This window comes from Myodes glareolus, chromosome X (assembly GCF_982192425.1).
Source record: "Myodes glareolus chromosome X, mMyoGla1.1, whole genome shotgun sequence".
Classification (NCBI taxonomy): domain Eukaryota; kingdom Metazoa; phylum Chordata; class Mammalia; order Rodentia; family Cricetidae; genus Myodes; species Myodes glareolus.
Window position 1 is genome coordinate 119,380,148 of NC_142053.1, and position 22,310 is coordinate 119,402,457.

The 22,310-nt window shown below is 32.8% G+C and overlaps 1 protein-coding gene across 5 annotated transcripts in view; it reads left to right on the top strand.

The window, feature by feature from the left end:
• Cnksr2 (connector enhancer of kinase suppressor of Ras 2) overlaps positions 1-22,310 on the top strand; it is a 241,640-nt gene that overhangs the window by 94,212 nt on the left and 125,118 nt on the right. For all 5 annotated transcript variants that reach the window (XM_048440719.3, XM_048440718.3, XM_048440721.3 and 2 more), the window contains exons 6-8: positions 4,498-4,617; positions 11,660-11,719; positions 15,821-15,889. In XM_048440719.3, coding sequence (XP_048296676.1) covers positions 4,498-4,617; positions 11,660-11,719; positions 15,821-15,889 — 249 coding nt within the window. The remainder of the gene's footprint in view (positions 1-4,497; positions 4,618-11,659; positions 11,720-15,820; positions 15,890-22,310) is intronic.

Sequence of the window (22,310 nt, forward strand, 5' to 3'; positions counted from 1 at the left end):
TTTACTCATATAAATATTATTCCAGTGTTATGGAACATGTATATGAAATAAAACTTTTAAATCCTAGCTTAAATTTTATTCCTGAACTTTATTCTTTCAGAGTTATCCATGGTTGATTTTACCTTATATTTTAATGATGTACTATAAGTAGAAGTATAAAATTTCTAGCTCAGGGCCCAGTAAAATTACTCAGTGGGTAAAGATGGTTTCCAGAAAGCCTGATAAATTGATCTTGAGCTGTGGTGGAAAAAAAAAATACAAACTTCCAAAAGTTGTCCTCTGAATTCCACATGTTTGCAATGGTGTACAAATGTGTATCTCTGTGTGTGTGTGCAGGTACTCATATACTCACAAATAAATGTAATAAAAAATTCACTTTCCACAAAGATGTCAAGCACTAGGGCATTGAATATTATATTTATATTTCCAAATGAAATTTACCATTTAGAATTTTCACCATTATTTGAATCAGTGTATAATTTATACAAATTTCATCACAAAATAGCAGATGCTGGCAAGATTTATACTCAATATCCAAACCAAATAGTAAAATAAAAGTATACTCCATTCTCTAAACTGTTATAAATGAAAAATGTTTATAGCAGTACATAGCTATAATGTAATTATATGCAGTATAGAAAATGCAGTAATTAGCATTTTCCTCTTTTCTGTGTATCTGAAAATAAACCTGAGTTATTTAAATTATGGGTGTATTAAATCATATACTTCACATGTATGCTATTTGTTAATTTTTTTTTTTTTTGCGGGAATGGAGAGTGGGGTTCCAGACAAGGTTTCTCTGTGTAACCCTAGCTATTCTGGAACTAGTTCTGTAGATTAGGCTGGCCTCAAACTCACAGAGATCCCCCTGCCGTTGCCTCCTGAGTGCTGGGATTAAAGGCATGTGCCACCACCACCCGGCCATTTTTTGATTTCTTAATTTATTGTGGTTTTGTATTTTATACCCTCTGTCATTTATACAGATGTGAAAAGCAGAAGTTACTTTTGGTAAAGTCTTTTTTTGGGGGGGGCTAGGGAGTAAGGAGTCTCTTGGTTTTGGTTTTGTTTTTAATGAGGTCAGATGGATTAGAATCCTGTTTTAGTAAATCTAAAGATTTTACTTGCTCCAATATCTAAGCAGAACAACAGTTATTGTAAAACCAAAAATATTTCAAGTAGTTTAATCATACCTGGGTGTGCTGTGCAGTTAATGTAAGACTTTCCCTTTTTTTTCACTGTGGTATGTGTTTAGATCACTTGCTAGATTTCCATTTAAAAATATAATAGGTAAAACTTTTTGTATTAACCTAATATATCAGAGAAGCTCAGAGATATGAAAGAGTGTTGTATCTTATTATTGGCTAATCAAATGAGGCTATTCTGTGATTTCTCTAAAGTGCTTTAAATCCTATCATATCAAACATGTTCTTTCCAGATCTTCTTTTTGCCCTTAGAATTTTTATGTTAAGATAGACAAGCCAATTCAAGAGTATGTATTTAGGGAGAGAGGGCTAGTCCATACTCTGGGAGCACAAACTATTAATTATATTAATTCATATTTGATATTAATATAAACGACACAGTAGAAAAATAACCGGGAACTACTTATATTTAAATTGTTGTTCATCATAACTAGCCTTTTCAACTGTTGTTCAGTCACTAATTCTTTGTCACAATCTTGGGTAGCTTATGACAATCCAAAAGATAGCTATAATACTCATTGTCATTGTATATACCCTTAGACTTGTTTGAAAGAGTGCTGAATTCTAACCACTGGACCACCAGGAAGCATCAGCCCCTCATCTTATTTGGCACACATTTTAAGATGTTCTTACATTTTGCTTTTAGAAGTAAAAATATGAAAACCTTTGGTATGAATATTAAAAAAGAAAAATGGCCTTTATAAAGTAGTTACCAGTCATCTTCTAGATATAGTAGGATTGCCGTTTTTTGCTAAAATTTCTGTAAGATTTTGAAGACAATTTTATTCCAAACAATATTTTAAATTGCAAATACACTTATAGATAAGATCAGACTATCCTTGAACTCACAGAGATCCACCTGCCTGTGCCTCTGAGTGCTGGGATTAAAGGCGTGCACCACCACCTCCCTGTTTACACTATGTTTTTAATATAGTTATCTAACACACATCTAATACAGACAAAACAATATAAAGGGAAGTTAAATGGACAGGAGTTAGTAACTAATAATCAAAGGAAACACAATAATTAAGAATTCAGATCATTCTGCCAAATCAGTAGCCATGACTTGTTTTAGCCTAATTATTACATCCGTTCAGCTGACTATAATAATATCTACTTTAGGAAGCTAGAATGATAAATGAAGTAATCTTCATTGTGCCAAACATTTGTAGGTACTCTGCAAATAATTTTTGCTAGCAATAATATTAGATAATAATTACAATGTATCTCCCTATGGTTACTGTTTTCTTCTAAAATACAATCTTGGGTAGTTTTAAATATGATTGAGTTTTAAACTAATAATGTAAACCTGGTGTGGTGGCTTACAGCTGCATTACAAGCACTGTGGAGGCTGACACAGAAGAGAGGATTCATTTTAGTTCACAGTTCCAGTTACAGTCCATCATTGCGGGCAAAGTCACAGCAGCTAGAGCTTGATGGAGCTGGTAATAGCACATCCATAATTGGAAACAGTAACAAATGCATACATGTTCAGCTAGTTCTCTATGTTTCTTACAATCCAGGATCCTCTGCCCAGGCAATAATCCTACCCATAATGGGTATATCATCCCACTTCAATTAATTAATCAAGATAATCCCCCCCAAAACACACTTTAGGCCAGTATCCTAGGCGATTCTAGATTGTCAAGTTGGCAATTAACACTAACCATCACTTATGAGTAGATGTTTATCAGGGTAAATACTTTCATTGTATCCTGGGACCTTAATATCAGAAAGAGGGCAAGGAATAAGCTTTCTATGATTGTTATGTAGCTAGACTGGCCAGTGTAACTGTTGTTTATTATAACATGGTCACGGAATTAAGAATAGTGTGATATTTCATCTCATATGTAAGGACTGAGGACTTTGTAGGTAAGAAAAACAATAGATAAGTAAGTATTTGTTTCTTATCTTTGCATATTAGCTATATTGGTCTGTTTTAAATATATTATCATATTATATTTTTTAAACTTCATAAGGCTGTCTTCATTGCATCATTTAATTTTTTATCTGAAGAAATACAGTCTCAAAGATATAATTTGCTTACAAAGTCATTGTCAGCGGGGTAATTACATACATCTATCCTCATATCAGGCTCACATTTTTCCTCTGGGTATTGGTGTTAGGTGACTAATGTCTGTCTTTAGGAGCTGATAACCACAATTAAAGTGCAGTCTTGAAAAACAGATGCAAAAATCATGAGTCTCATTACAGAAGCAAATTTAGCCTGACAAGTTCTGTAGCGGAGGGAAGCAGAGCTCAGTGAGACTGAGTGAATCACCTCCTTCATGGAAAACTAATGCAGTCACCATAGAACAAGTAAAACATAGCGGAGATGGAGTATTATACCTTGCTTCCCACAAAACAGTAACTCCTTCAGTAAAGAAAAAACTGCTTATTTGATTATATATTATATGGCTCATTCAGATAAGATAAAGATATATTTGCAGTGATCAGATGTGAGCGATAGGTAAGTAGGGTTCAGGGAAAAGTTAAAAATGCTGAAATATAAATGTTCCCTACTTCAGAAGGGTTCAGAAGAAGGTAAATTTCTGACTGGTGATCAAAAGGTGAAGAAACAGATTGAGCTTGTTGAAAGTTTCGCCTGATGGAAGTAGGAAGTTCTATACAAAGGTAAACTTGATCCAGAAAGTCATGAAAAATGCAAAAAGTATTAACCAAACAAGTGATGCATCTTTCAAGGACCTTGATCATTTTCTTTAAAGTTTTCTGATCATTAAATAAAAGAATCCAGATTTTAATATTATTTAGAATAGAGTTAAATATAATTTGAATTAAACCTCAATATCAAGAGTTTCTCAGATTATCAAAATTGTTAGTTAATAATTTAGATGTGATGCATCAAATGATATAAATAATACATTAACTGTAACTTGGATTAGCCACCCAGACATATAGTTCATATATCCTTAACTTTAAAAATATAGATACCTTTGTGCATTATGTGTTCCTGGTGACCATTTGTAGAAGAATTTTCAAAAATGAAAGCCAGTTGACATTTCCTCAACTTTATGTTTTCCTCCTTAAAAAGTTATACTAGAGGCCGGACAGATGGCTCAGTGAGTCAGAGCGAGTTTAGTTTCCAGTGCGCACACTGCCTAGTTCTCAATTGCCTGTAAGCCAGATCTAGAGCCAGCTGATGGCTCTGAGGGACCGGCGCTAATGTTCGCGCAAACATGTACTAGAAAATAAAACTCTCCAGAATCATAGCAAGTGGTGATTTGTATGTTACTACAACGTGTGTTTACCATAACTTTTTTTTTTCCTCTTCCAGTGTAAAACTCTTTCTGGAGTGTGTGACCACATCATATCCCTGTCATCAGATCCTCTGGTTTCACAGTCGGCTCACCTGGAAGTGATTCAGCTGGCAAATATTAAACCAAGTGAAGGGCTGGTAAGGGATACCATGTTTTTCAAAGCCGTCATTCATCAGCACACAGCAAATGATGTGGGCAAACAGGCAGCCTCGGAATATAGAAGTCTAGGAATTTCCACAGATCCTACCCTCCTCTCCTTTCTGTTTCCAGGAGAGGTCCAGGTACAAGAGAGTGGCATGGAAACCACTTTTAAACGACAAACCAATAAAAAGATAGAAAAGGACGTGGGAATTCTGAATTATCCTATTTGAATGAGTAATCATTGATTGCAATATTTCACCAATTAAAACTCCTTATCTTAAGGAGATTTAAGAGTTTTACAACAAGCACAGTGTTACCTGTCATTCAAGTAGGTATTTTCTGGGTTTGTTTTACTTTGATTTATTCTGGTTTTAATAGATCTTTCTTCCCCTTGAGTAAGTAATTAAAGAAAAGTCACATATTTTATTTGTGGGTCCATGTGTAGTGCATGTGTGCTTGTGTATGTGTTTATGTGTGTCTGGGCAGGCATGGCTATGTATGCACATTTGGGGCCTGGATTTAATATTGAATGCCCTCCTTAATTATTCTCTCCTTTACTGAGACAAGATTATCTTTCTAAACCTAAAGCTTAATAGACTGACCAGCTCACTAGACAGCCTAGCCAGCAAGTACCCCAATACTTCCTATCTCTTCCAGCACTGGGATTACAGGCAAGTTTCACCATGTTTGACATTCTGTGTGGGTGTTGGGAACTCGAACTCAGGTCTTTATACTTACTTATCAAGTTCTTTACCCATTGAGCCATCTCCCCAGACATTATAATGTATATGAATTGCATCCCCGCCATTTTTCACATCTCTTGTTAGAATAATTGAATAAGCAACTGGATAGTTCTACTATTAGGTTAATATTCATGAAGTGTATTGATATATTTTCATTATGTTAATAGTTTGTTCAACTGGTTAAAAACATCTTAATTATAAATTTAATTCAAAGGAGAGCTTTTTAAATATAACTATAGAAAGCAATTATATAAAATTGATATGAATGAGAAAGACACAGATACACTAAGCAGAAACTGGCTGGTAAGCATTTACCACTTATTAAATGTTAATTTCATCCAGTGGTGTTATAAACCTTCTCCCCATCGATAACGATATTCTGGAGACTAGAAATCTTGGAAGCAAACATATTCTTAATGATCTCTAAGAAAATTTTAACTTTTTATGTGCTTTTTTTCACACATGTGTATGTGTTCGTATAGTTATGTTTGTGACTATTTTGTGGAGAAAGCCTTTATTAACCACCAGTGATATTTAGGTTTAAGCCATTCATGCATTCTGTGCAGTAACTTTTTTCCTGCTAGTTGACAAATTGATTCTGGGTGTCCATTGTTTCTAGGTTTTTTGTTGTTGTTGTTGCTTGTTTGTTTGTTTTAGTTTGGGTTGTTTGATTTTATAAGTGATTTCTTGAAAAGATGAAAATCAAGTATAGCATCCTGGTTACACAACATCATACTAAGTTATAAGTACTATATCTAACATTGACTTGTTTATATACCTCTTTCTAAATTTATAGGTTTATATGAAGAAACTTCTATGATTTAGAATTCTCATTACAGCATTTTCTGCTTTATCTAAAGTTTACTTTCTGTGGCTTCAACTAACATCATTAACTGCAGTCATAAAATATTAAATGGAAATTTTGGAAACAATTGAGATTGCATACTATTCTGAAGAGTGTGATTTAAATCTCATTACAACCCATCTAGGACATGAGTAATCCTTTTGTCCAGGTTAGCCGAAATGTATGATACCCACTCACTGACTACTTAATAGCTACTGAGGTTATTAAATTGACAGTCATAATACTGCAAGAGCTTGTACTCAATCAAGTCATATTCAACTTACAAATAGCCCCAACGTTTATAAATCAGATATGCTAAGATGCCATAAAATGATTCCTATAACCGATAAACTGAAAATACATGATACTTTGAGCATGATTTCAGCATATAATTGTAATTGTATTATTATTATTAATTTTTATCTCATTTCACTTATAAATAAAAATTCATTATTAGGTTGTGTAAGAAAAACAATACACACACATAGACATACTATGTTTGATATGATCCATACCCTCAGATATATCATAGACTTTTTGAACATATGAATAGGTCACTTCTTCCTGAATGTCTGTGCTCCTTTTGGTTACCTTTACCAAAGAAATTTTGTTTTTGAAGATAAAACACCCTCAAATATTTAATACTAAATACTTTCCCTTCTCCATCTCCTCTTTCAGTTATAGTCAATGAAAGATCTTAGCATAATGGGTGCAGTAGAAAATTAGGAACTAATACATTATATTAGTTTAGAATTTGCGAATCTGCATTAAAATATTTACATAAAATATGAGAGCAGTCTTAAGAATGTGGGAAAATAAAGTTAACTTTTGTGGCCTTGATTTTGTCACAAAGAAAATATAGGGGCAGGAGTAGATCATCTTTAGATGTTCTTTGCGTTTTATGACTCTGATTCTAATAGTATTGTTTGAAGAAAAGCACCTATTTTTCCCTTTTAATTGGCACTAAAATCACAGGGAACACTAAGCATGTGAAGTGAGCTAAAACTTACTTTATTGTTCATGAACTTTATGAACAATTTATTCTCTCTATGAGCAGACAGCCCTGGAGAAATTGTTTTAAAGGGAGGTCAGTCTGTATCTTCTTTTTGGAATGGACATAAAGTAGCAATAACCAAAAATTTAAATAGTTTCGAAAATGACTGTCAGAGAAAAGGAAAAAAATAGAAGTTAGGATAAGTATTAGAAGTACTTTCCTTTTGCCTTTTTTCCTCACAACCTATAGAGTAAGTATTAATTTTCTCATTTTGCAAGTAAAAACAGAACCAAAATTTTTTTGCCAGACTTTATTTTTTCAGGTTTTATTATTATTATTATTAAAAATTTTCACCTTCCTATTTTCTTCCCTCTCCCTCCACTCCCTCTCCCCCTCCCTCTCCAGTCCAAAGAGCAGTCAGGGTTCCCTACCCTGTGGGAAGTCCAAGGTCCGCCTCCCCATCCAGTTCTAGGAAGGTGAGCATCCAAACAGACTAGGTTCTCACAAAGGCAGTACATGCAGTAGAATCAAAACCCAGTGCCATTGTCCTTGGCTTCTCAGTCAGCCTTCATTGACAGCCACATTCAGAGTCCAGCTTGATCACATGCTCCATCAGTCCCAGTCCAGCTGGCTTTGGTGAGTTCCCATTAGAACAGCCCCACCATCACAGTGGGTGGGCGCACCCCTTGCGGTCCTGACTTCTTGCTCATGAAGAACCAAAAATTTTTACTGATTACCTTTCATTAAATAATAACCAGTAGAGGCATGAGGTAAATCTAAATAAAACGTATTTGGCAAGTACTTTTTTCATTATCTTATATCCAAATTAGGAATGGCTAAAGGGGAGTAAATGCAGCTTAAGAGGATAATCTTAAATTTGAGTTTGAGTTTGCCTTAAAGAACCTCATTTTTAAAGGACAGTGGACAATACTTCAACTGAGTTACTATTTTACAGAGAGAGAAATAAAAACCTAAAATATTGAGTATTAATTGAAAGAATTAAGGGTGAACTTCTCCCTTATGAGTCTTATCAAGTTTCAGAAGTTTAGAGGCTTTACATGACTATTTAAGATGCTTTTTAAAATGCACTCACTTTTAAGTAACCTTCATAGGTCATGTTTAAAATTGATCAGTTTGAGAAATTGACCAGCATTCGGTAAGTGCTTAACCATGTGATATATCTAAAAGGCAAATGCGGGGAGAGACTGCAAACAAGTGTGCTTAGTTGTAATTAAGTCATGTAATTTGCCTTTAAAAACCAGTGATTAGCAGAAAATTAAAAGACGTGGAAATGAGATCTGTTAGAACATTGAAAAGCTGAATCATAAGAGATTATGAGTTGAATAGAGGGTAGGGGCCTCAAGGCGTCATTCTAGAAGCATGGTCAGGCTTCTTCCTCTTGTGAGGTGCTTGAGCTACCTCCAAACTTATAACCTGCCTTATTGTACCATCATGACTGTAAGGCTGCTCTGACTGCTACTGCGTAACTGGCATTGGGAGATGAAGTGAAACAAACATCATTTTAGCAAACTGAGCTTGGGAAAAGGAGCTGTTAAGTCAACTCCAGAATTAAAATAAAAAAATAAGAAAGATGGTTTTAATGAAATATAAGGCCAATATTCATTGTATTTTCAGAAAAACAATGTCATTTGAATGATATGTCCTCCTGCTATTTGACGCTTTCTCAGAGAGAAGCAATAATGAGGTGTTTTTTCTGTGAACTCTTCATCATTGAAAAGATGATTGATTTGAAATTCATCCAAACAATTTGCTTCTTTTCTTTTGTTGATTTACTTTTGGGCGTTTTTTTTCTAATTGGTACTACTAAGGAGAGATTAAAGGATAAATCAATCTATTTTCCATTGTTAAAAACAGTTATGGCAAATGATTTATTGATTGGAAATAATACATAAGTAATCTTTATTCTTGTGCCATTTTAAAATCATGCTTTCTAACCCTTGGTTCATAATTATGAAATAATTTTAGAGTTGAACTCTGTATATATCTATACCCAATCCTAATCAGGATTTCACTGTTCCAGGCTGTCTTGGAACTCAATATGTAGACCAGGCTGACCTCTGTCTTCCAAATACTGGGACTGAAGGCTTGAACAACCATTTTCTGTATATAAATATTTACATTAATAATTTTCTAGTTTCTGCCATAATTACACATAAATATCTATTCCTGAATCATAGATTGTTCCCATTATTTTTTTCATCCCAGGATTTGGTTTTCTTTTCAGAACACTTTTTTTTAGTATACTAGATTTTCTTTGTAACCATAACCTTTCTAGTATCATTTAAAACTCTTGTTAAATACCAGTAATCATAATCAATACACCCAATATTGAAATATTTGTGGAAAGTAAAATAATCAACCTCTACTTATCATTATTGGAGAAAATGACTTTGAAATACATTTGTAAACTATCCAGTGTCGAACCTAGCTACACTTTCCAACTATATTATGCATGCTACATATGTGCTAAGGTTATTTTTAGACCTTTAGACTGGATTTCAACAGCTAGGAGTGTAGTGCAATGGTAGAGAGTTTTTCTATCATGAGTGAGGCTTGTGCCTTAATCCCTGGGACCACCAAAAATTAATATAGATTAATTAATGATTTTCTACTTTAATTTTGACAATATCCAAGCGTTATGTTTTAATAAGAAAAGTGCATTAACTCTGCTGGAAATAACTCCAAAAGTTTGAGGTTCAGTGATTGAGAGTGTATCTGGATTCAGATATGACACCTGACTTTACCACCTTAGACTTACTCTCGAGGCATTCTGTGCTTTAGTTTTCTTAACTCTAAAACAGTGTCAATCGAAATACACCACAAATACTTGTGGAAAATAAATGTAAGATACTTGAAACAGACCCAGGCATATTGTAATAGCTACTAGTGATGATGGAAATAGGTTGGTGGATAGATGGATGGGTGGGTGGATGTCTAGATGATAGATAGATAGATAGATAGATAGATAGATAGATAGATAGATAGATAGATAGATAGATAGATAGATAATTATGGATGAGGATTGTATTCTAGTTGAAATAATGTTTTTTATTTATTTTGCTGCCATTTCCCACTTTATTCACAATCTTTTAAAACTTTAAAAGAAAGTGTAGTATTTACCGCTTACAAATACTTTATAAGATCTTTTATTGATTTGATAATATCTTTTAAATAGCTAGGGTAGAAGAGTCAGTACCAATCATTCTCTCCTAAGATTTTTAATATTATAATATTTGCTTTCCAAGAAATAATGGGATATATATTAACTCAAAAGTGTGTATGTCATACACCCTCACCAGCATCAGGTTAAATATTACCATATTATTATAGCCAAAACTCAATAGCCAGTTTGTCAATTAATTTCCATGTATACTTCTACTTGGGCTATTATTTACTATTCTATTAAACTGTGAACTTCCGTTTAAGAAACTAGAGTTTACTGACAAACAACTTTCTTTTAAAAATTACATTCATTTCATTTTCCATTTAGAGCTTGAGGCTCGACAATTTTGTAGAACTATTACACTTTTATATATGAAATGACTTTTTAGAATAAAAGAACTACCTAGTCATTTCTTGGTCCTCCCATACAATTAACTATTCTGCTTCATTTTTCTTTTTATTCCTTTCACTGAAATCACAGGTGTATTTGGGTATCTAGATATATATAAAACATAAAATTATGAGAAAATAATATTATAGAAATTGATTTTATTACATAAATTTTAAGTGTATACGTTTCTGCAAATGGTTGATTTTTTTCGAGACAAGGTTTCTCTATAGCTTTGGAGCCTGTCCAAGCCTGTCCTGGAACTAGTTCTTGTAGACCAAACTAGCCTTAAACTCACAGAGATTCACCTGCCTCTCCCTCCAGAGTGCTGGGATTAAAGGCATGCGCCACCTTCGGCTAGTGGTTGATTATTGTTAAATTGCTTGCATATAAGATATATGAAGCTTGTATATCATAAAAATACAAAATACTGCAAAATAAAATACAGGATGCTACAATTTAACAAAACAAAATTTATGTAAGTAAGACTTTATTGATGTTTCACCTCCAGTTAATTACAGGTAGAATATCTCTTTTGATGTTTACTTTTAATTGTAAAATTATAACAGGTATAATAGGCCAATAATGTATATACAAAAAATGAATTTCCTATTATAATCTTTATTTTGCCACGCTTTGTATAGTATGGATTTTAAAAGAATCAACTATGTTCAGGGCATTGAGATACAATGCTAAATTTCGTGTCTGTAAAGCAGTTTAATTTATCAAATAGTTACTTTAGACATCCTTTAGAAACTGGAACATTCACATGGTAATTTCTTACCAATTTTAAGGCAGCATTGTTCACTCATGAATAAAATTACATTATATTATATTTGAAAATATGTCTATTGCTTCACTTTTTCTGATTCTGTCTTTTTCTTAGGGTATGTATATTAAATCCACATATGATGGCCTCCATGTAATTACTGGAACCACAGAAAATGTAAGTATTAAAACATTTTCAATTTGAGTATTTATGTGTTTCACATGATTGAGGTTAAATGTTGCTTCCAAGAACACATCTAAAAATACTTACTAAATTAGTAGATTTTAGATGCATTGGAATTTCACTCATTTTATTTACTCTAGAATAGTGGCTTAGAGAAATTCAGATGCTTTCCTTTTTAAGCCAGAGAATTATCTTTGTTAAGTACTTTCTGGTTCATGACAGGTTATTATGACAACTAAAACAATCTACTTCCATCGTCAATTAGTTTAGTTATCTTAAGAAACGTAAGAGACGTGAGAAACGTGCCATCAGTCAAGCTTTGGATACTTGCAGCATAATTCAGCTCAGTGGAATAGAGATGTAGCTGAATGGTTGTAACAGTGAGATTCATCCATTAGCCTACGTTGAGAGCTTGCTAGAAATTTAAATTCAAAGGTTCTACCACAGACGCAGAATCCTAGGAACATCCTTCCTTTATGAAAAGATTCTAACATGTGTTCTGACTATAAATTGGAAAAGATTATCATAACATACTAGGTTGTAAAACTCAAATAAGCAAGGATAATGGCATACAGAAGTGTGTAGCTATGCTCTAAAAAGAGAAATATAAATGCGTGAAATGAATCATTAACATGATTAGCATAATAGGAATTGAATATTAAAAATTTAATAATTAGCCCATATTTCTCTTTTCTTTCATAAACAGGTTAGGAACTTTGATTTTGTTCTTATTTTCTTTTAGAGATTCAGACAAATTGAATGTTTATGCTGTGTTTCTTTCAAGAATACTGTGGTGGAATTTAATTTATCTCAGTGTTTTATCAATATTTTCTTCTTTGAAATCACCATTTTCTGTAGTTAATTCACCTATTAACTCTAATTATCATTGATTTTACTTTTCTTGGTTTCTTTTTGAAAGTGAAATATCAATGAAAATCAGTAAAATGTGCGTTGTGAATTATTTCACAGTTTGAACTTGAGTAGAACGTTAAGCACTACACATTTGCCATCCTTCTCTAATTTCCTGTGCACTCAGGAGATCCTTCCTGCACTCCCTGGTCATTTAACAAGCGCATCTCATCTGTGCTGTGACCCAGGAAAGGCACTGAACACTAGAAGGATATATATGATAAACTAGTCTTGTTTTCCTTGAGAAGTACAAAGTATGTAGGGTTCAACTGTGTGAGCAAGTGTCACCACTATTTATTTGATACATGAAGGAAAAATGTAATACATATTGTCAAGTAAACCAGAGAAGAAATCACAGAAACGGTGCTTTTGTATTGTGTCATAAAGAACTGGTGGAAATGGTTCTCCCTCCATTATCTGACATTTGTGAAAATACCAGCCGAATACTGTGCTTCGTACACTTTACTTACTCGGTGAAACTTGGTAAATGGCTAAATGATAAAAGGAGCGTTTGAATCTGGTGTATGAATATGTGTATAGCAATCACATATTCATAGTTCATCCTTGATTCTTCTTTTCTCTTGATAATATTTTATTATTTTGTTACCTATGTTATTTGTAATTCCAAGTTCTAGTTCTGTGTTTAGTCTTAGTAAAGCTGGTCACTAAAGTGGGTTCAGTTATATTTTTCTTTGCTGTGCCCTCTTATTAAAAAAAATTAGTTTTGAGCCATTGGCACAAGTGACTGAAACTATTGCACTGTGATTCTAATCCGTTCAGAACTGTTACATGGCTCTGGTCTGATTGCTAATATTGCAACTACCTAAGGATATTTTCAGACCACTGATTTTTTTTTTCTAGAATAGTGTTCATATCTCAGATTAACCTACCTCCATAACAATATTTTTAGTTCATTCAATAATTTACTTTTTAAATATTATCTTGAATTTTAGCCTATGTCAAATTTTTGTAGGTTAAAACTTTTGTTCCAGTGAGGTAATATAGTATGAAGTCTTTTATGTTTTCAAAATAATTAAAAAATAGAAATGAATTTTTTTTAAGTAGCTGGCCTGAGGACATGGCTAAGTTTGGGCTAGAGTACTAACATGAGGACCTGAATGTGGATCTCCAGTACCCACGCCATAGGCAGATAGCACAGAGAACCTCTGTAAGACCAGAGCTGGGGGAGCCGACAGGTAGCTCTCTGGGGCTTGCTGACCAGTCACTATAGCTAATCCATGGGCTCTAGTTCACTTAGAGAAGCTGTCTCAAAAAGTCACCAAGAGGACTCAGCAGGTAAAGGTGTTTGCTGCTAGACCTGACAGCCTGAGTTCGAGCCCCAGAGCCAATGCAGTAAATAAAGAGAACTGACACCTTAAGGTTTTCTGCTGAGTTCCATAGCCATGGCATGGCCTCTGGATGCCTTCCCTCTCCCTTACTACACACATACTAAATAAATGTAAAGATGAAAGTTTTAAAGGGTGTGTAAAATGGATCAGTGGGTAAAGGCACTTGGTATACAGCATGATGATCAGTTTTCTGTCCCTGGAAGCTACATAGTAAAAGGAAATAACTGACTCCCCAAATTTGTTCTCTGATTGCTACACATGCCACCAAGACACATGCTTGCCCTTATACAAAATAAATAAATAAATATATTTTAAGAAGGAAGAATAAGGTGGTGAAGCAATTTGACATCAACTACCTGATGTTCACCTGTGGCCTAGATACACACACATACAAACAAACACAAACATAAAACAAAAACATAGAATAACCCAAAATGACTTTTAAAGAACATTCCATTCCTAGATCTCAAAAGTAGTGTTTTATTTTCTGGATTCTGTCACCATATTTTTTTTTCTGTTCTGTTTTTAATAAATACTACTGAGTAATATCAGAGTATAAGCAAATAATTTTAATAGATTAATATGTCTTATTATTCTATATAGACAGTCCACAAGGATATATTGCCATATAAAGATTTCTGAATTGTTAATAGGTAGTACCTAGAAAAATAATTCTATAAAATCTATTCATAAGACCTTGAGGAAAAAAAATTCTATCACAGATCTCATTTAGTTTTTTTATACATCTTAATACTTACAAATACTAAATTGCTATGTTGGTTTTATTTATTTTTGTTTTTAATTTCATATTAAGGAAACAAAGTGTTGAAATTATGTATTATAGACATGTTGATATTTTATTTTATTTAGTGTAGTTTGCCAACCAATCGTATTATAGTATATGAAACATAGAACAGCATGCTCGTGTAATTAGACACTTGGAGAGAATGTTAGGTAATACAGTCTTGACCTAAGTGCTACTTGAGTTTGAGTTTTCTGTTCTGTATTATTTAGGGTTGATTTTATTAATAGTGAAATAAATTAGCAAATTAATTATCCAACTTCAAAGTTTAATGATCATTATATGCATATACTTGAAAATAATGATTTGTTTACATTAATGAAGTTTATTTATATTAAATGGGGAGGGCAAAAGTAAAACTCAAATTATTGTGAAATATACATATATATTTTTTGCATTTTTTATTGAAAATATTTTTTCATATAGTATATTCTGATCACTGTTTCCCTCCCTCATCTCCTCACAGATCCTCCCCACATCCCCACACTTCCAACTTCACACCTTCTGTTTCTCTTAGTGCTTTTTATTTCTTCTATTTTTTTTAATTTGCCTGTTTGAAATATATTTTCAATCAAGTTACCTAGTAGTGTTTAGCAGGGTTTTCTAGATTAAGTTTGCCAAGCTTTGTAGCAATTATTATTGTCCTTTAATGCTTTCAGAAAGATGTTATTGCTTTCCAATATAAATAATCTCTGTATGACTTCCTTTTTTTTTTCAAGACAGGGTTTCTCTGTAATTTTGGAGCCTGTCCTGGAACTAGCTCTTGTAGACCTTGAACTCACAGAGATCTGCCTGTCTCTGCCTCCAGAGTGCTGGGATTAAAGGCGTGTGCCACCACTGCCCAGCTGACTTTCATTTATTTTGTCAGAATGCAAACTGTATGTTAGCTATCAGTAAACACATTATATATAATAATTACTTAAAGTTATGATTTTATTTTTAAATCTAATTAAAGAGGTGGACTGTTGTGATGTTCCCAGAGAAAGAAAAAAGCTGATAAACCTTATGTTATCATTTCTTTTATGTTAAATTCAGTCACCTGCAGATCGATGCAAGAAAATCCACGCTGGTGATGAAGTGATTCAAGTTAATCATCAGACTGTGGTATGTATAATTACCTTAAGAGTCAGTGGGAGAAACTAATTTAAAGATTTGTGAAAACTTTAAAATGATACCAGTGAAATTAAAGGCTAGTTTTTTATAAAAGATAATTGAAGAACTTTAAAAAACGTAACTCTTCCAAATTGTTTTATGGACAGTAAGACATGGATTTTTGAAGAAATGAGGAAATATTGTGGTTATAAATTTTACATTTTCCAGTATAACTTAAAAAATTTTTCATTTTTATAAATTTGTGAATTAGCTACTAGATAAATTTAATGGTTATATATGCATTTATTTATCTGTTGTAACATTGACTTATTCATTAATATGTAGAGCATTTGGTCATGATTTAAATGCACATTTTAATAAAAATTATAATCCTCAGTAGCTGATTTGGCTCTTACTTTTCTAAGAGTAACTGTAGTTTTAGTTCTAAAAATAATATGCTAAATTAAATAAGTTCACAAAGCTTTCTTGCTCGATGAGGCTCACCGATCTGTTCAGAGAAATATGGATGCCAGTGGCATTTAATGCCTATCTTAGATGTGATAGATGTTCACAGGTGTAGAAATAAATAGCATTGATTGCTGTTTATTTTATATGCCTCAAATGGTGCACTTTATTCCCCCCTTTGGCAAACATTAGGTCTGTTGCCAAAATTTGAAAATAAAATATTCTTAGATTATCACTATATTAATCCTTTTTTAAAATATGGGAATTTAAGAAATAAATATCTTGCATATAGTTTAGTAACATTAGAGTGAGTAATTCTTTCTTGTTCCTACCATTGAGCTAAATTTGCTTCTACGTGCCCTAAAGAAAGAAGAAAATTTGGGAAGACTGTTTTTCTTGAGGGTAGTTTAGAACGGCTCCAAATGATCATGAAAGTTAAAAGTGTTTCTCAGTAAGTTCATTGTCTACCTGATATAAAAGTGGATAGACTCTTTTAAAAATGAGATGTATTAGTGTGTGACTGGTACTGAACAATAGAGTGCTGGGAATGCACAAAGACTTTCTACCCTATGACATCATTTTCTCATTAGAGACAAAGTCCTGATGACATCATTTTCTCATTAGAAAAATAATTCTTTCCAATTGTCCTTTTGGAATTTCTAGACCCATAGTGTGAGAATTTGGGCAAGGGGATAAAGCAACCAACTATTCCAATACATCAGTAGCTTTTCCTTCTATCCTGTTCATATTGCTTCATTCTCTGCAAGAGATTTTAACATGTAGACCCCGTTGCATATTTTCAACATGAGTTTCTACTTGATCAAATTAAAGCTGGAAGTTAGTCTCTAGTGCAAAGGAAGATTGTTTAAAGAGCACTCTTTATGGAACAGATCTGACATTCATGAAATAAATATCAAAGTCTAAAAGTTTATAGATGAACTAATAAAATCTGCACGAATTGGTGACATTTAAATGCTGAGAATGTACATACACATTTTCATCACTGGAATAATTTAAAATTTTTGAAAACTGTATAAAAGAAGCATTGGGGAAACTTTGTTCTGGTTTTTGCTCTGAATTGTAATCATGGCTTTAAGTGGCTGATATTACTAGAGTAGCTTACCTTTTCTAGAAACAGTAACTGTAAATGAAATTTGAATATGTAACTGTAAACACAAATATCACGTCACAATAGTTTTCTGTAGTTTTAAAATCTTACTACTGCAGGTAGTGTTGTACAATAAAAAAATTTACTCATTTTCTTTATATAAATTTCATTGAAAAACTATTTTAAATATTCCCATGAGGGTTAATGAAAGATAAATTAATAACAGGAAGTTTTGAATGCCATTGTTTTATTTTTATTTGCTTATTTTTGGTTTTTCGAGACAGGGTTTCTCTGTTTATTTTTGGAACCTGTTTTGGAACTCATTCTTTAGACCAGGCTGGCCTCAAACTCACAGAGATCCACCTGCCTTTGCCTCCCAAGTGATGGGATTAAAGGTGTGTCCCACCACTTCCTGGCCCAAATGCCATTGTTTTAAATGGCTGATATGGTTCATATACTCAATAGCAGTTGACTTTCTTACCTGTCTTAACCTCTTCATGTTCAATAGATAATGTATGATTCTCCTGTGTTCTTTTATTTAAAGTTACATGTCCATTTTCATGTTGCTATATTCTTCATTATAAGCTTCTAAACTTTTTACATCAACATACTTCTGTGGCTGAGAAACTGGCTGCCAGATAGGAAGAAGAAAAAAATCATGAACATCCAAGCAAAGCAGAATGATTCTTATTCATGTCTTCCTTGCCAGTGAAGATCAACTCCTCAAAGGCTGCTGAAAACACCCCAGATTCATTCTCTCTCTCTCTCTCTCTCTCTCTCTCTCTCTCTCTCTCTCTCTCTCTCTCTCTCTCCCTCTCCCTCTCCCTCTCCCTCTCCCTCTCTCTCCCTTTCTCCCCCTCTCTCCCTACCTCTCCCCTCCTGTCTCTCTCCTTCCCTCCCTCCATCTTTCTACCACCTTGGCATAATTTGAACCAGCAACTCTGCCCTCATGATGGAGTTTAGGCATGTTTTGTACTGATGAAACTGTAGTAATTTAATAGACATTAAACACATCTGGGCATACCAATAACGAGTCTGCTAAATTACAGGTCAATTTGTGTGTGTGTGTGTGTGTGTGAGAAAGTGTTCTAAGTATTTTATCCATACTAAAAGCAGACACTTTCTTCTTAGCCATATTTCAAAGAAGGACCTATGTGTGGTGATTGAGTATGGCTTTTGGAAAAGTTCCCTCTATTTTGTGTTAACATTAAAACATATCCATTGTGATTGTGAAAGGTTTTCTAGCACTTCTTGAATATTTTGGTAAACATGGTCAAATAGATTTGGTTATAAAAGCTACCTAAACAGAATAACCAGGCTGAGATGTCAAGAAGATAGACTGCACAAGTAGTGTTGTTGATCACTGATTACTGAGAGATGGAAGATAAGCATTATATGGTAGTGTCTTTTTTACTTGCAAGATGGTGAATATTACTGAGTAAGACTTGGAAGTCATAGTGAAGGGGATGAGGGAAGAGAACAGACTGAAGGACTATTGATTTAACTTGGGAACTTCATTCTAATTCTGGCTGTACCTCTCTGATTCTCAACATAGCTTCTCATTTCTGACTGTGGCCTCAACTTTTTGTTCTTCAAGCCTAAAATAAGAGGTCATTGTTGAAAGGGGGAGAAGTCAACATAATCTGAATATATTATATTAATGTTCATCTCCCTTTTGTCCCTTTTAGCTCTAAACTTTTTCCTGGATATCTATTAGTGTCATGCATATCATGATTCTGTTTAACATTAAATATGTTTTCTCCCCAGTTTACTAAATAAATTTTGTCCTATATTTATGGCTTTCCTTCCTAATTCTTTTCCTCTCCTTCACTATGTGCATTTCTCCTCACTTAACTATTTCTCCTCCATTCTTGCCTTGTTCAATTATCATTGTTCTTCCCTATTCTATTCTCCCTTTTCAAGGGAAAAGTTATTCATCTTATAATCCCTTAAACTCAAAATATTGAAAACTGAGACCTCAAATAGCAGTGTTTATGGTATTTCCCATATATTATTCATATTGTCACAAGATGTTACTAGACTATAGAAATTAATTATATTGGCAAGATGTTTAACATGTTAATGAGTAAATGGTTCTTATAATAACCTACAAGAACAATATTGGGGTTCTCCAGAATTGGTATTCTGAAACAGAGCACATGAAATAATATCTTTTAGAAGGGGAAAATATAATAGACATTGAAATTAAACAATGTATCATACATTTCAGTTACTCATAATAATGCCTATTGTCTTATATAGTAGTTTATGAGATATTAGGTTTTATGTTATTTTAAATTGAACATCTTCATTAAATTGTGTGCAAACTGGTTTTAATGTATCACTTATTTGGCATGAATTGTATTGTTTATTTTGCATAATCAACTCATTACTTTATCATCTACCCTAATATTTCATTGTCTTTCTGTTATCAAACTAGAATCCATTCTATTCAATCCTTATAAGAAATAAATTAGTTATGTTATACCTTAATAAAAGTAACTTCCTGTCAACCAATTTCTTTTCTTTGCAGACCTCTGTGTCTTGATTTGTTACTTTCTTATTTACACAGTTCAAGGTAGCTTCACTGTGAAGAGTGTAATTGGTTTCTTAAGTGGTCACTGTAACTCATTTTATTATCAGAATACCTTTTAAGCGCCAAGGTGCAGTTAAATATAATCTAGTTTTTACATGAATTTTTAAATGACAACTTGCAATTGATTGTTTTGTATGCTTAAGATGTATCTATTGCCAGATATTCTTTTATATACTTTAGGTTTTTAGTTCAAATGTGTATTTTATTTGCAAATTGCTATAAGTAACCTCTATCCTTTCCTACCCTTGAGAAAAAAAATCAAGAATCTGTCAAAATTAACCTCATCTACTCCTTCCTATGAGAAATAGGTGTAGACACTTTCTAAATAGCACTTAACTTTCTGGTAAAATTATTACATGAAAGAATAATACTGGAGAATACCATGTCATATGAAATTCCATAGATAATAACATTAATTGTAAATTAGGATATTTATCCCTAGTATTCCGCATCATTAATAAAATTCTGATTAGCATTGGAGCTAAAATTTTATATATTGTTATCCATTGTTTATTATTTACTTTTTCTTTCACACTGTTCTGTTCTACATTTTATTATCTTCATAGTAAGAAGGAAGAGGTTTTTGAAATTAGAATATATGGTGTGTACAGTTTACTGTACCCACTGAAAGCTGCTATTGAGTTAGCATTTTTGTGTTGGTTGTCAGAATTTTGATAAAATGAGTTTTAAAGACAATTTCTACAATGTGGAAATCTTAAACTAAAACCTTCTATTAATAAATATTTAGAATGATATCTAGTTAACTATATATGCACATGGTTTATCTTGTATTGTAATATGAACATATTGCAATATTTAAATTTTTTTATAGCCATAACTTTGTTGGAGTGTCTGCTTATAAATGGCATCTTAAAAATTATTCAAAGCAGCTATACATTTTTATGTCTGTTACTTTTTTTAATACTAAGGTTTGAATTGTTTTTGTGAGTTAGACTGCAATATTGAATTAACCTAATATTTTTCAAAGTATAGATATTTTTCAGAATCAATAGATGAGAAATTTAATATAATGAGGTATTAATTCATTTCATAACATTGATAACTTGGAACATTTTTTTTTCTTATTTTAAAATAGATATATTTCCAGTGTATTTTGAAGACTAGAACTGAACTATAGGAAGGACTGGCTGAAACAATAATTTCAAATACATGTACACAAAATACATTTGTGAATTTTTAACTCATAAAGATATTTTTCTAAAACTTATTTTAAATTCTGTATTATTGTGATCTTTTTAAAATATGCAAGTGCTTTTAGAAGGAGTAATGTTCTATATCATATAATCAGAGGTGTGTCCCACATTTTTGCCTTGTGCTATGATGTGATTGCCTTCTTCTTTATTCCCTAACAATACCTTTCAGAATAAATTAATTTTATAATTTGGAGAAATCAAAGGATATCATGAATGGTGCTGAACTGAAAATAAATTGGCTATGATTTAGTTTTTATTGATCATATGAATGAGTACTATGGAGCCTCCAAAATAAACTTTTGATCTTAAGAGACTACATTACCACATACCATATTGAGACGGGAGAAGGAAATGAGAGCTATGTGTACAAGATACTGACCTATGCCCACAGCTTTGGAATCGTATCACCAATGCAGAGATGGTAGTGCCACAGAGGGTACACCTAATATAAGTGACTGTTTACAGAAATAGGAATGTCTGCATGATTCATTAAAGGGAAAAACCATGATGATTGCTGTTTCTTCATGTAGATTCCAGATGGGTTAATCAAGATGCAAGCCTCAGAAGTTCTGGATGACTGATGAATGGACTCTAAGGGGGAAAATGTAATTGCTGGAATTGCTGAAATTGCCTTGCTTTATTTCCTCCCTCTAACTATCTTGGCAATAAGAAATTGGTAGTGCTTCGAAATTTGCCTTTTAATTACTTAGCACTCAGATCCAGACACACATTGTATATATACAAATCTTATATACGACACTTTAAAATTATGTGAAAATATTAAATATTGAAGATATATACATTCAAATGATGAATAATTCAACATGATCTAAGTTTCACATTGAAATTAAGCCACATGGGAACAGAAGTCCTTTAAAAATAGCTACCTATGCCTTGACTTATTCACGTTGTACTGAAGAATTGCCTTTTATCATTTTGGAGGATGTAAAATGAAGAATTATTCAATAAACATAAAACTAGAAACGTTTCCCCTAATGAAAAGGAAATATTGAATTTCCATATTCACTTTCTCAAATATTTGTTTTTTAT